This window comes from Marmota flaviventris, chromosome 2 (genome assembly GCF_047511675.1).
Source record: "Marmota flaviventris isolate mMarFla1 chromosome 2, mMarFla1.hap1, whole genome shotgun sequence".
NCBI classification, from domain to species: Eukaryota; Metazoa; Chordata; class Mammalia; order Rodentia; family Sciuridae; genus Marmota; species Marmota flaviventris.
In genome coordinates this window covers 42,483,844-42,499,976 of record NC_092499.1, presented here as the reverse complement: position 1 = coordinate 42,499,976, position 16,133 = coordinate 42,483,844, and the positions used below count along the sequence as shown (strand labels likewise).

The following is a 16,133-nucleotide window of genomic DNA, read 5'->3' as shown; positions in this document are numbered from 1 at the left end:
CATTTGCCTTATAAAAAAGCACTAAACACGTTTTGTATATAAACTCACTTAGCCATCCTAAACTTTTATTAAATACTATTATTGTTTCCATTTTGAAGATAAGGAAATGTAGACGTAGAGGGGTAAGTAGCTTGTCTGAGTGGGGCCAGTTTGCAAATCCTGTCAGCTGGTTCCAAAGTAAATGCTTTTATCTACAACATTTACAGACTCTTGATTATCCTTCTAATGTGGTTAGCCATCCTGTTACATTCATTTTTAAAATGATTTCACCAGCTTAGAGCTAGAGAAGCAATGCAATTTGTCATAATCTCTAAAAATCCTGGGAAATGGGATCATGTTCTGGTAAACAACCTGAATATAGTGATATTAATTACTACCTCCCTGGATTATATTACATATTAAATGAGATTGCACTTGGACATGCTTACCATAGTGATTAGCAGAACACATTAGCTTTAAATACCTTGATTACTTTTTAATTCCCAGTCACTTTACAAATTCCGTTCTTCTTTTATCTATCACTCTAGTATGTTTATATTTACTTTTTTATGTATGTACAAACGCAAATGTAACTATAATTATTTATAAAGATATAACTACATTTATATGTGCTTAACTATAGTTGATATAATAAAATAATAGTAGGGAATTACATGTAACTAAGTGCATATAGCCATCATATTCAATTATACATAATATCTATGTAATATATGTATGTATTTATATGCACAAACACATATACAAAACAGTGCAGCATAAATCATATCATTACAGACAGTTACACAAGTGGAGACTCTAGCCCATCAGGGGACAGTGTTTGTGATTATATCAGTGTGTCCTAAGGCAGTCTTGTGTGTTCTGCTGCGTTTCATTTCATCAATGCTACTATCTGGATGACCATTTTTCATCATCTGATATATCCATCACTGCCCTGTCAGAAATTAGAAATGGCCTCACTATCACCTCTTGCTTTATCTCATTCCAGGTGAGGATTAGCACTTGGCACAGCCATCTTACTAACTTTCTTACTTAGTTCCTTGATAGGACATGTGTACTCATTTAAAAAATATTCGCTTGATTTGGCAAATTCACTTATAATACAGAAAGAGCAACCCATTGTCAGTTTTTTTGTTTTGTTTTGTTTTGTTTTACGTAACCAGGTAAAACTGAAGAATTGCAACTTACTTGATCATTCACCAGTATGCCCCTCCTTTCATTTGCATTATTTAAAACTCCTAAAGAACAAGAGACAAACCAGGGTATCCTCCATGTATCTCACAGGTGGTACATTTTAAGAGTGATATTGCCTTTAAAAACCCCAGAAAATTGCAAACAAGAGTGTCTATCACTTAAGAAGTGATACCAGGAGGGAAGAGCTTAAAATGGGAAATGGGGGGTGGGAGTAAAACTAACAAATAGTTGAAATAGAAATATTTGTAAAGCAAGGGATTCCTAATAATTTTGCTAAAGAACCACTTTGATTATGGCTTATTTTAAATCTATCATGGCCTGCTCTAGATCTATAGTGGGCGATTTTAACTTTGGCATACCAACAGGTAATTAGAGAAGCTATTTTAAAATGTAGGCTCCCTGGTTCCACACTTGTAAACTGTCGGAGAAAAAGTATAAAATTCCTCTCATTCCTAACATCTCTTTACATCCTCATCATCTTTTTGATCAGAGAAATAAAACCAGGACATGTTCTTGGTTCAAAATTTTAGATAATATTTCAATATATTTCAAAATTTTTGATATATTCAGATATATTTCAATTTTAGATATATTTCAAAATAGTAAGATTACAAAAGATAGCACAGGCATCTTTTGTCAAAAAGAAAGAAGACAAATATATAAATCCAGGGCAACTAAAAGTTATATAATACAGAAGCAACTAAGATGTGTGTTATGATTTTGAACTATTAAAGAAATGTAGGAAAAGAGAATCCTTATAACACTTAAAGTCTCATTGAATTGACATAGTTGTGGGTTTGAGGTTCTAGGTAATAGCTATAGGGGAGGGTTTTTACCTAGAGTTCATACATTTATAATAATTATATATAAATTATTTCACATAATGCTTATTAATTTTAGATAACATTTAAACTAAACACATCTGACTTAATTATAATTATGCCAAAGATTATAAATAACGGAATCCTATAACACTAGGAATAAGGAGGACAAAAAAAAAAGCGGTGAAGAGAATTATAAGAGCCTAAACTTCCAGAGTTCATGTGAGATACTGCATGGATTAGTTATATAAATTTACATATGTCATTTAATATTCAGTTTAGTTAAAAGTTAAGAATTTGAAATAAGCATTATGTATTATCAATATTTACTATATCTTTTTAGCTGGCTATATCTCTCATATTGTATGTTAGGACCTGATCTAAATTACAAAGGTTGCCTGCCAGTACAATAATTTAATGTATTTAAATTGATTGGGAGGATGAAGAGGACAATAAGGTAGAGAAAACTAAAATGAAAAGATTCATTATCTTTAATGGAAGGAAATCACATTTTTAAAAAGTGATTCTTAACTTTAACTATCTGTAGTAAAGGACCAGTTGGTTTTTGCTTTAATCTCTAAACATATGGACCAGTACTTTGTAAAATATTTTTTTAATGTGAGAGCAATGTAAAATGGATACAAAGTTTCCAGAGACTCAGTCTCACTCTCTGTACTTATAACAGACCAATAACAAACAATTCAGAATGGCACTGATCCGTTCTGATTGTTCACACTTGAGTAGCACTGGTTTAAAGTTAGTGAATCAAGCATAAAAGATACTGCATTATTCAGAGGCATTCAGGTAATTAGAAGAAAAATTTAAAATAGGTACTCTCTAAATAGTGGGTCAAAAGTGAAAAGAGAGGTTTTTATTTTTTCTCTTTGAAATCTTCTTACTGAAGAGTTCAGTAATAATCATATTTCTTATGTGATTATTCTCTATGTATGACGATTATACAGCTTTCCCCAGGTGCTTAGGATAACGTTTTTAAAAACTAATACAAATAAATAAAGGACATGAAGTTAAAGAAGGATCCAGAAATAATGGAGTACCTTTTGCATAATTATAATTCTTCCATGCCTGGTCTAAAAATTGAACAAAATTTTAAATAAATATAAATATTATGTAAAAATGTCATTCGCTGAAAAGCTTTAAGATTCTATTTCCTTTTCAATAACACCAATCACTACAGTGTGACTGAGCAGATGAAGATGTTATCTTAAGTCTCTAAACCTATCATGTCCTCACAAAGAAGAATTTTCAATATGAAAACCAAATGAATTCTCTTTTTCTACATTCCTTCATTGCTCAGATTCACAGCACATTTCTTGTGTGATTATTCTCTGTGTATGACAATTGTACAGCTTTTGTTTTCCTTGGAGTTTCTTCTCTGAGGAAGAGAAGTGACATGGTGAACTAAATGATGCAGACTGTGTAGTTAGTGAAGTGACACATAATTTGCTTCAGTGCAAGTTGTTTCATTAAGAGACTGTTGACAGACTTGCAATAATGGAGGGGAAAGCATTTGCTAGAGTTAACAATACATTTCCATCATGATGTGTTCATTTAGAGGAGTAGAGTAGATTTGAGGAAGGTTAGTAGTGGGGCTATGGAGATCAACAGAGAAATTACTACTTTTTCTCTTTCAGAGTTCTGATATTTCTTTATATGCCATTAAAGAAGCAAGCAGGCAATAATCAACACAGAGGCAGCCTCGGAAATTGTCTCACGATGAGCCCCGACCCCTGCAGGCAGAAGGTCATTTTCTGTGTTCACAGGTGAAGTTTGAAGAAGCACCTATTCCTCAGTCACCTGCTGTGTTGTTACTGCTCAGTTTCAGAGTCACATGGCTAGTTGATATTCTCAAGAATTAAGATCAGACAGGAAGCCTCAGCATACCATATATAAAAAGGAAAAAAAAAGAAAGGAAATGCACTTTCATTAATCCAAAAGCTTGTTTTTAGTGCAAAATTAATTACCCAATTGTGATTGTGTGCCCATTATGTAGGTTCCCTCCACTTGTGTGCTCTGACTGCTTCAATGGTAGTATTTATACCTCTTCTTTTCCCTGATAAGCACAACTATAATTTATTCTTCTAGTTTATCTCAGTCATCAGCTGTACAGTATAGACTATAGGGTATCTCAAGACATAGAATGACCACTATATTAACAACTGAATTTATCAAAGCATCTAAATTTTATTTTAAAAGCATTTTTTTTGCCATTCCACTTGATAAATTCAAATAAAATTGGTCACAAGTGTGTTTTTCCCCCAGAAATTGGAGATTGAAAAATATAGCCAGTACAAACACAAAGAAAAGCTAAATAAAAGCCTAGCACCATTACCACATGGTATGTTTTCAAAATCTAACAGTGTTCCAGAATGCTAAATACTTAAGTTGGAAGTAGCACTTTGCCATGAAAAGGAACCAGCTGTAGGTCTCTCTTTCACTCCATATTGTTCAAAACAAAAAATAACCCCATTGAAAATAAGCCTCGGGTAGATGAGACCCAGAAATCCAATGGATTGGGAAACAAAAGAAAGACAATTGTCATTTTAATAATTAAACTGTGTTTGTAACAGTTTATGAGGCTTGCAGATCCAGCAAGCCTGCTGAATATTAATGAATAGATTGATTTGTCAACATATTAACACCACTGTCAGACATAACAGCACGCAGGAGAGGCGTGGGGACTAGCCAGTGAACTACTTAAAAATGCTGACTGGGTGCCAGGAAATTTAATCACAATTGATAAAGTAAAGTGAATGATGTGGGTCAGAGCCTCCATGGGGTTTAACATTTTAAACAATCTCAACTTAAAATTCTGGAATCAATTGTGTTCAATGATTTTTTTTGTCATATTCTTTCATAAGAGCTTTAAAGTTATGAGCCAAAGGCATGTGATGATTTGAAAAATATGTACCGGTAGATTGAATTGTGTGTGTGTGTGTGTGTGTGTGTGTGGTGTGTGAATATTTTATAATCCAGTGAGGTAATATCTGAAACCATTGCCCACTAAGAAAGGAATCATCTATTTTGATAACAAGTAAAATATAATTAATGGCAATGTTTCTAATAAGTGACTATTTGTAGAGAATAACTGCTCATAAGTTTGAGCAAGAACATTGCCATTGTAAGTGCTCAAAAGTTGGCTTTTTATTTGCCCCCCCCCACAAATTGAAATATTTTCTTATATATTTCAATTATAAGGTTAAAATTTCACTTCTGGATATAAATCACAGTTGTGTTGAAATATGACGTCTGAATATATATGGGGAGATAGCTGACTAGAGGATCAGAAAAGATTAAATATTTGGTGAGTTTGCTTCCTTCCACAAAAACAAAACAGAATAATATTTCAAAATACAGGATGTTAAAAATCTTATCTAACCCTTATATTGCTCCTCAGTACTAATCTACCGAGCAGAATATTCTTAAATTGCTCCAGTGATGGAAAATACACAATTTTATGAGGATCCAAATTTTTTCTTAACTCAACCCTAATACAATAAGCAAAAATATCTCTAGTGTTTATGCCCACTTTCCAAGTAAAGGTTCATCTCAGATGTTTGAAAGCAGCCCTCACATTTCCCCAGGCTCCTCTTCTCCTGGACAGTCAGTTTTCCATCAGACTCTCTGTTTACTCTGATCCAAACACAATCCTCTTTGCCTCTATTCTTTTTAAATCAAACCTCAGAAAGTGTCTGACTTGGGGTTCAACAAATCTAATGAAGAGTGATGCGAAGATAACCACTTACCTCATTATAATGAATATTTCTTTTAGCATGGCATAAAATAAAGTTTGATTTGGGGGCAAATAGTAGACATATCAAATCCACTGTGAATTTAAAAACCTGAATTTCTTTTTATACATGTTGTTGATAAGACAGATTTTCCAGTTCTGTATTTAGATCTTGGGGCAGGTGGAATTGAGAATACTTAGTTCCATTTGTCCCTGTTAAATGTTATCAGGATGGCCCATTGCTCCAGCCTGTATATATTTGGAGAATTGTGTGATCCAACTTACTTAATCTTCCTGTCAGTATCTTCTGAGTCAAAGTTATTCTGAAGCCCTCCTGTGTCTTCATTCCAGAATATTGAACAAAATGGGACTGAGAACAGATACCTTTCTCTGTGCTTAAGTACTTTTCTCTGTATTTAGATCTGTTTGTTCAAGGGCTCATTGGACAGCATCACAATAGTTATGAACCTCCTCCAGTGTTCACATATTCCATAACTACTCAAAATCTGGTCTACAGACCAGTAATATTGGCAACCTGGGCACCATTAAAGATAGACTCTCAGAACCAGGTGGTGTTACACACCTATTATCCCAGTGATTGGGAGGCTAAAACAAGAGGCTGGCAAGTTTGAGACCAACCTCAGGAACTTAGCAAGGCACTCAGCAACTTAGTGAGACCCTGTCTCAAAAAAAAAAAAAAAGGGTTGGGAATGTGGTTCAGTGGTTAAGGGATCCTGAATTCAATTCCCAGTACCTCCCCCCACCAAAAAAAAAGATGGAATCTTAGGCTCCTTCCCAGATTTACCCAATCAGAATCTTCATTTAAGATTTCCAAACTATTATTCATGTTTGTTAAAATCTGAGATATTACTTAGCATAGTTATACTAGACTCTAGCTGCACGTATTAGAAACCCCTGAGACTCCTACAATGACCAATACCTGGAGGCCTTTCCCCTAAAGATTTTCACTTGGTTTATTAGTATTTAAAAATGAAACTCTCCAAAGGCTTTTCAAGTGTAATGACAATGTAAAAAAGAAAAAGAAATATCTACCTAAACTTAGCAGAATTACATATTTTTATTTCTGCCCTAAATGCTGAATCAGTTGGACATCAGTTTGACTTGTGTGTGCTTGTGTTGAAACAATTCATGATGTCCAAGATTGTGTTGCCAGTCCTCAGGAAGAAATGAAATTGAATGTGAAGCAAAAGAGTAACCATTGATAGAATGACTTTCTACAGAGGAAAGAACTGAAAAAGGAAAGACACCAGCTCAAATCTCTAAAGGTCTTGCACTTCATTGGATTCCAGTAATTGACTCAGGAACGAGTGAGATGATGGTTTCCAGTGGCCTTGCTTGCTGCTGGCAGCCTCTGGTTTCAGCCCCTGAGAGGAGCGTCCCAGTTAGTGTTGCTGGGCAACGGCATGCTGGGTTGAGAGCTGGAATGTGAAGGGTTGCAAAACGATTTTTAAAATAAACACACAACTTACCATCAGCATGAAGCAAACCAAAGGGAGAGAAGTACTGAGCATTGCCTTGCAGCAGACAGTGAGCCTGAAGTGAATGGGAATAAAGAAAACACTGGCTCAAAGGCAAGGAGCCTAGCAGTTACTTGGTGATGGCTACATCAAAACAATGATAGTTTTGATATGGTATCTAATTTGAAGTTATGGACCTGAATAATTTGGGGGAGGAGAGAAGACAGAATGGACGAAAACAAAAACAACAAAAGAAACCAGTCCTGTGGTGTGACAAGCAATCTCCTTTCTGTAAAATAACATAATCTATATTGCAATATTCTCAGCATCATTCTGATTTTCTGATAATCCTATCTATGGTATCTGACATTTTGTAGAGTTGTGATCTCCTACCATCCAGGAATATTTATAACCAAAATGTACAATCCATATGCACACAATATGGGTATTAAAACTTAGAGCTGAGAAAAAAAAATGACATTTAAATTTCTAATTACTGTACTAAAGCTACCAAATGCTAGAAAGCATTTCTCTAGTGCTTTAAAATTTAGATGCATTTTATTTTAAAGATTTATGAAATACCTGTGCAAATACCCAATCTCTGTGACCCCAAAGGAGCTAAAATCAAGTGTAGAGACACAGGCATGAAAAAATAAAAGTAGAAGTAAAATGTGACTGACAGGTGTGACCTAAGGGACCCACTAAGTATTCAGTGTCCACTTTTCTTTTTGAAGGGTTTTTTCCAAGCTTTGGATACCCTCTAGTTAAGTCATGGCAAGGGCACATGCAAAGGTACATGAATACACACACATACAACCTGTTGTGTCCACACACTTGAAATGGAGAATAACTGCAATATAGTTTGCATAATTTCAAAGATTATTCTATTTTGATATGATAAGAATGGAATGGAATCTATACAATTATACTCTAATGGAACATTACTTTTTATATGAAAACATAAAGCCCACAGCACCTGCATATACTATTTAATTGCTTGTTCTCGAGTCCTTATGCACCTAGAAAATAGGGTTACACAGAAGTTCAGCTCCCCTAATGTTTACTTTAAGGCCCATTTAACTAAGAGACAATGTTTGATAAAATGTTCTCTTTACTTTCCTGACATTTTAGTCTCTCAAGGGATGGAGTAAGGAGGAAAAATGCTGTGTAGGAAGGTGGGAGGGAAGTAACAGCCAAGGGTTCATTGCAGCAAAAAAAAAAAAAAAGAAAGAAAGAAAAAAGCAAATTTCCTTATTTTCTTAATTTATAAGAAATAGTATGAATCCCTGGCTAGAGGTATTTTAGAAGCACAAAGTCAAAAGTGGCCAGAGTAATATTAGGAAGACTGACTTCCAGAATAAATAGGCATATACGATCAGAAAATAATCAACCCACTCTTTGAAAAACGGTACTGTATTTACTGCAAAGAGAAGGAAGATCCAGCCATTGCCTATTTCACTCCTGTTTTCTTCAGGGGTAGGCCCTTCACCTGAGATGATAAGGAGACGTAACCCTCAGAGTTTAGAGAATTCTTACTTCCTGCATTGCTTTGGCTCTAGACCAAATCCAGCTGTTCAAAATGGCATCTGCTTACTGCCTCAAAGGACAAATACCAGCACTTTGTCACAGTATACCTCACCTTATGAAATCCAGGTTTGGGGATAGTCTTTTTGCTATTTTTGTGGAAGGAGGTATTAGAGACCCATAATTTCTGAGCCTTTCTCTACTTCACAAGTATCTCTTTCTGATGGGCTCCAGATTTTTCATGAGCTCTAAGTCCTTGGGGAGTTCCAAGTGACCTGAAGTTTCTGTATTCTACCTCTCCCCTTTTGGCACCAGCGTCCTGTCCTGCTGCTCTGCCAGCAGGCCACCTTTCTGATATACCATTCTGCACCCTTTTTCTTTCCATCTTGTTTTCCATAGCCAGACCATGTTGCCTTTCTCCTTTGTTCTGTTTTTGAGAAGATTTCACAGAAGAGCCCAGAGTTTTCTGTCTTTTTGATTTTTCTCTTTCTCCTCTCCCTCACAGTTCCAAACCTAACATCTTCTAGGTCAGAAATCTGAATTTTTATTTTAATTTTGGAATTGCAGTTAAGATTCTATTTGGACTTCTTTTTTATTTTATTTACTTCTTTTTTTTTTCCTGATTGTTAGCTCTCTCCTGGGACTGCTGTGGCTGGTCCAGTTTTGCCAGTTTTATTACTTCTTTACTACTGGCTTGCCTTGGAAACATTATTCTACATAGGAAAGTCTCTTCTGGGAGCTAATACCTAGGGATCACTTAGTATGAGCCATAAGGTGGATGAAAACTGAATATTAGAGAAGCTAACAGATGTGCTTTTAGAGCCACTTTAATTTTTAATAATCCATAGATAAAGTTAGAAAGATACTAGTATAATTAAGACTGACCACATTTGTCTGAAATTTTTAAGGGGAGAAAGAATGGATCCTGAAATCAATCAATGAGAAGCTTAGTATTTATTCCTGACAAAATCCTACAGTGAAGAATTGAATCAATGATTTGCAAGCATTTAGATAATAAATCCTGGTCCTTAGAAGGAAAAAACCAAATGTCAGTATTAATCAGTATTAGTTTGCTGAGAATATATTATTCTAGAATACCTGAACTTTCTTTTTAAGTAGGATTGCCAGATTGGTGGAATAAGTAATATTAAGGACTGATGTGTCTTGACTATAATAAAACATTTGAAAAAAAAATTTTTTCATACAGTAGCCTTTGGAGAATATCATAAAATATGGACTGGTTGGGAACTCTCCTAGGAGGAAATGTTGCTTGTTTATAAGCCTTGCTCAAAGAATAATTAATGGGCCTGGCAGTTGGGAGTGTGATCTCTAATACAGTCAAAAAGCCCTATGTTTAAATCTTATCCTGGAAAAAAAAAAAAGGCTCTACTACATTGATTAATACATAGCAGATGGGTTTATTCAGTGTGGACATGGCAGAGGCTAGGAGGATGAGCACATCTCTAATGAGGGGATCATGTCACATTCAAAATAGTCTTTGAGTGCTGAAGTGTAGACTATAGTCACAAAGATACACAGACACACACCCACACAAACAAATCTCTGCATTCCAATCCATAATAGTGTGGTGAAAACATAAGAAGAATTTAATGTTCACGATTAGAAAAACATTTCTAAATAGTTAATATTTCACATTATTATCAGTTAATATTAATGACCCAATGGTATAATATGACTGCAGTCTGCCTTAGGATGTCAAAGCACAGGCTTTGAAGCCAAGTGCCCTTTCAACCTTAGCTCCATTGCCTAGGAGTTGTCTGATATTGATTGAGTTACATGGAATTTTGAATTTTTTTCTTTCCTATAAAGTGGAGATTAAAATAATATCTATTTTCACAGGGTTGATATGAGGACTACATAAGAATATGAATGTAAAAATTTTTAAAGAATAAAAAACCTCAATCCTAAGATATATGAATAATATCTGTGTGTATGGATCAAATTGGCAGTTAATAGTGAAGACAATTCTGGTCAATAATGATCTATGAATTTTAGCAAAGACTTTGAAAAGTAAAGCTAGTGAATATTAAAATAAGGTTCTACAGGAAGACTGAGGGGTCTAAAAGGCAATTAAAGGAACTATCATATGTAAGGGGAAAGGGAATCCCTGTGTCAGATTTGAAGAGCTGTCACATAGAATGGAGTTAAGCTTTCCATTGCATCTAGAACATAAACAGGACCAAGGAGGATAAGTTATGCAATAAAAACATTCTTTTTCTTTGAGTAGGATACTTAAAGGTCCAAGATTTAAGGTGACATATTTTGTCCTATAATCATGGTGTGAGGAGCGTAAGTGTGCGTCCTTCATAAATAAATCAGGAACTTTTCAAGGCTGGGGTTTTATTATTTATCATTAACTGTGTGTGTGTGTGTATGTGTGTGTATGTGTGTATGTACACTAGGGATCAAATTCAGGGCCTCACACATGCTAGGCAGGTGCTGTACCACTGAGCTACATCATGCCCAGCTCTATCATTAACTTTATATTTCCCAGTTACCAACAGCAATTAGTAGGTATGATTTGGTGAATGAAGAAATTAGAAATGAGTGATTAATACAAATATGTGAAGAAGTCTTAAAATATGTTTATGGTAGCAGCATAGACATGGCCAGTAAAGAGAACATTGTAAGAAAGATGTTCTTTAGTCTCTCTTTTTAAAAATGGGTACAGCCAAAGGCATTTTGGATGGTTCAGTTAACGCTGGATTGAAAGACACTCAATTGATGAAAAGGGTGTTTTGAGAGTTCCAGAAACTGAGTAGAATGAAGCTCTCAAATACCAGTGATGGACCTGCTTTCTGAGTAACCCTGAGGTCCCAACGCCGAACTACAGTTTTCCACATGTAATTAATTATTGCTATTTTCTGCTGCGAGGAGCCACAAATTTTATTTATATGCACACATTTCTGCGTACACACCATGACCCCTCTAATTCTTTCCTTATGTCCTAACCTGTCTTCTCTTGGAAACACAAGCCTTTGCCTCGCTGTGCTTATTCAGGCCTCAGGGTGTCTGTGGCTTGGTCAGACGGATGATTGTGTACCTCATTCAGAAGAATGATTTTTTCCATCTTCCCATATTCCATTCCCTTCAGACACTTCGTTTCTCCTCTGGCAGTATTTCCCTCCCCATTAGGCCACGTGGCTCACCGTTGGAGCCCATTTGGGCACAAACCAGACCTTTTGTCGAGTTACTGTACACCTACCTTCCTAATTATAGAATTCAAAGCAGAATGAGTGAATTAATACCATGTATTTATTCCCTGCAGTGTCCAGGGAAGTGTACAGCCTTAGCATGCTATAGCGGCACATGAGCTCTCCCTTCGCCCTTCATCCCCCATTTTTGCTGTGTGACTCCGCAGCAGCAAGAATGGAAGGTGCACTTTACTCACCAGTGAGTAAATCATGTGAATGGATGTTTTAAAGTACATGCCCTATACACAGTTCACTGAGAGAACTCTACTTTCAAAAGCATTCTGAGAACACATGCTTGGAATTTGAAATTGTACTAAGTACTATGTTTCTTCAGGTATCCAAGCTGAGGCAGGACTACATAGGCATAGATGACATTTAAGTGTGTGCTGTTGCATTAAATTTCTCCAATTAAGGACTCTTTAGTGTTTGATTTACAGCCTTTCAGTGCCGGCAAATACTTGGACAATTAGCACCAGTAAAACCCAAAGACATATTACCAAAAGACTGTAGAGATCACTTCTCTTTACTTGATAACAAGGAGGATTCTGATTGAATGAAGCGGTCTTTGTTCCTCTGGACTCAGGCAGCAGGCTGTATTTTCATGTCTATATAGGTTGTTGTAGGCCAGACAGTGGCATCAAAGCTGTCTGGTTCATTACATGAGGCTGGGAAAGTTTGGGAGTTGATTCTTCTTATTATTTTTTTTTAATCAGCTACCTATTTAAGATTTTTTTTTTTTTAGAAAAATCCATCTTTCAGACCTAATGCCCAGAATAGATTAAAGGTGAGAATTCACTCTCTAAAATATAAATGCTTTCACTATTTTGGCATATTTTGCTTAATTCTTTGGGGGAAGAAAAATGATAAAAAGAAAGAAAGACATGTAGAAATTATTATAAAGTGAGTGGGAAGTGTAAGGTAATGACTTAATAATGAACAGTTAATGATATAGGCTGAAAATAAAATTTCCAGAAAAGGTGAGAACTCTGTCCCATGGTACTATGGGCAACTAGGATACTTTGTAGACAAGATAACTGACAAGAGGAATCCTTTTTCTTCCTAAATTTCATAAATCAGAGCCCCAACCCTGACTATAATTTTGATCCCTCAGTGAATAATTCTTATTAGGTTTCTTTTCATCTTCCCTCAGGAAATTAATAAAAATGATATAATTCCAATTTATTGGAATATTTTATATTTTAAAAGCAAAAGCAAGGTGAAAGAGACAAAAGTGGTCTTCTCTTGGACCATTAATTTAGGCTCCAAGTTATCCTCAGAGGTGACCCAAGTTATGCTAGATTTTCCCATTTACATAAGATGTCTAGATGTCTGTAACTTACCTCAAGACCATAAAGCCCAGTATGTGCTTTCAAATATTAAATATATTTTGTAACAAAATTAGTAAATGCTTTCTCTTGAATATTAGTTTTATCTTTACAGTGATGCAAGTCATACTTAAATTATGTCTATTTAAACAAAATACCTACAGTAGAAAATGTATAAAAGAGTAGTAGACCCATTGAAATTCACATTATATTCAAAATAGACTCTGATACTTCTTCCTCCACAATTATTTCCAACTTCATATTTTTAGTATCCAAAACAAAATGAAGGGCAAGGTTTTAGAATTCTCGAGAGGATTTTTTTTTCAGATTCTAGTGCATATTATCACTCTGCTGCATTTAACTTTGTAAAAATAACAGTTGCAAAATATACTGTAAATGAATTATATATTTGTTCTATATCTGTCATCTGTTTTTACCAATAATTAATTTTTTTTCAGCCATTGATCTTATCAATAATTTGCTGCAAGTAAAAATGAGAAAGCGCTATAGTGTGGATAAGACCTTGAGTCACCCATGGCTACAGGTAAAAATCAATCACCATTTTTTCTCAGTTGAGATTTCAAGTATTTATAGGATTTTGATATTAAAAGTAGAAGTATTTGTCATATCAATTTTCCTGCCAAAATACATGCAATTTCTTAGGTTTTAATAACAATTTAATATTTCTGAAACTCTTGTCTTTCAACCAAGAAAATTTTGGTGAGGGAGACGCATACATACACACATGCACACATACAAAAAAAGTGCGAAGGATCATAACAGAACTCAGAGGACCAGATTTCAAAAGCATCTGTATGTGTAATCCTGATAAATGTCCAAATAGATACCCATCTGGTCATGCACTGTGTCATTTGGAAGCTGTATTTTTAAATCCGAGGATATTTTGCATGAATAGAAATACACGACAAATATGAAGTGTATGGACATGCTTGTAGTCTCTTAAATATTTATTTTCACCTTGAACCCAAAGTTTAGAAAAACGATTCTCTGAAGTACTAAAGGATTATTTTTAGGCATTAAATTTCAAAGGAACACCAACATTCCTAACTGCTTGACTAAGAGCATTAATTGCCCACACTTTGATCCATGGTATCAAATAAACACTATGTATTTTCAAAGGTTAAGCAAATAGGATGGCCTTGGTGCTGATGCTGTCATTTGAGGAGGATGTACGATGAATGATGAATGATAACAGTACCATTATAGTGGGAAAAGGGGGACAACTCATAGATGGTGGGAACTGACAACATATGAAACAGCATGTTGAGTCATAATGATCTCTAGGGTAATATTTTGAAATTTTTTTCTTCAGGACTATCAGACCTGGTTAGATTTACGAGAGTTGGAATGCAAAATTGGGGAACGCTATATCACCCACGAAAGCGATGACTCCAGGTGGGAGCAGTATGCAGGCGAGCAGGGGCTGCAGTACCCTGCACACCTGATCAACCCAAGTGCTAGCCACAGTGACAGTCCTGAGACGGAAGAAAGAGAGATGAAAGCCCTCAGTGAGCGTGTCAGCATCCTCTGAGTTTCATCCCCTATAATCTGTCAAAACACTGTGGAATTAATAAATACATACGGTCAGGTTTAACATTTGCCTTGCAGAACTGCCATTATTTTCTGTCAGATGAGAACAAAGCTGTTAAACTGTTAGCACTGTTGATGTATCTGAGTTGCCAAGACAAATCAACAGAAGCATTTGTATTTTGTGTGACCAACTGTGTTGTATTAACAAAAGTTCCCTGAAACACTAAACTTGTTATTGTGAATGATTCATGTTATATTTAATGCATTAAACCTGTCTCCACTGTGCCTTTGCAAATCAGTGTTTTTCCTTACTGGAGCCTCCTTTTGGTAAGAGAAAGAGCCTGTCCATGAAATAGTTCTGTTTGGTGTGTCCCATTGGTGTTATCATAGTAAAGCAAACTCTTGAAGAGTAGATTGTTACCAGTGTTCTATGAACAACTCAAATCTCACGTGGAAAAAAAAAAGAAAAAGATTGGGGAGAGGGGATATTATACCCAAAGACAAAGATGCATGGAAAAGTTTTACTGTGTGATTTCAAATCCTTATATTGCCTGGTGTGCCTCAGTATATTTAAACTCAAGTATGTGCACCCAGGCATGTGGAGCTGACTGCTCTAAAGCCTAAATGCCTTAGAAATGTAAACTGTTATATATAAGACAGATATGTTTCTCCCTTTCTTACACTACCCTGTTGTACTATGGAAAATCAGCAGCTAAGCAACCTTTTTGTCTTTTGTGTATTTTTTCAATAATAACAAATAAATATTCTTGTCAAAATATGTGTCCATCTGATTGAATTATTTTTATTAGTGGTCCATAGTAGTGTTGTCAGGCCAATTAGGTACAGAGATATCTTCTCAAAAAGCAGAAAAAAAAAGTCTCATGATCTAGAAGTTAGCCTGATCTACTCTGAAGTATATGTTGCAAAGTACAGTTTTACCTTTCTGTCTCATATCATCTAGCTTCCACTGGAGTAGAATAGAATGTTTTCCCAGGGGAAAATGACCAAAGCTAAACAGGAGGTTGGAAGCATACATAGGAGCACTGCAATGTTAATTTCAGTGTAGTTTCTTGATTTAGTCAGTTTGGCCCAGAAATTTGTAAGGATGTAAGTTTCTTTTCATATGACCTAAGTAAGATGTTCTTCAGTGAACTACAAAAACACATAAAGATTGAAAAAATAATCCCTAGGAGAAAGCTACTCAGATGAGGTTCTGCAACCTGGAGAAGAGAAAGTTGATATGGGACCTAACAATTGTAAGTGTATGGAGTAGATAATGT

General features: G+C 35.3%; 1 protein-coding gene across 3 annotated transcripts in view; it reads left to right on the top strand.

The window, feature by feature from the left end:
• Prkd1 (protein kinase D1) overlaps nucleotides 1-15,260 on the top strand; it is a 328,718-nt gene extending 313,458 nt beyond the window's left edge. For 2 of the 3 annotated variants that reach the window (XM_027929610.3, XM_071607799.1), the window contains exons 17-18: nucleotides 13,761-13,846; nucleotides 14,636-15,260. In XM_027929610.3, the coding sequence (XP_027785411.2) occupies nucleotides 13,761-13,846; nucleotides 14,636-14,854 (305 nt within the window). In that variant the 3' untranslated portion in view covers nucleotides 14,855-15,260. Of the gene's footprint in view, nucleotides 1-3,664; nucleotides 3,794-13,760; nucleotides 13,847-14,635 lie in introns of those variants that run through there. The other variant, XR_011706591.1, reaches the window with a different exon arrangement.
• Nucleotides 15,261-16,133: the final 873 nt, after the last annotated feature.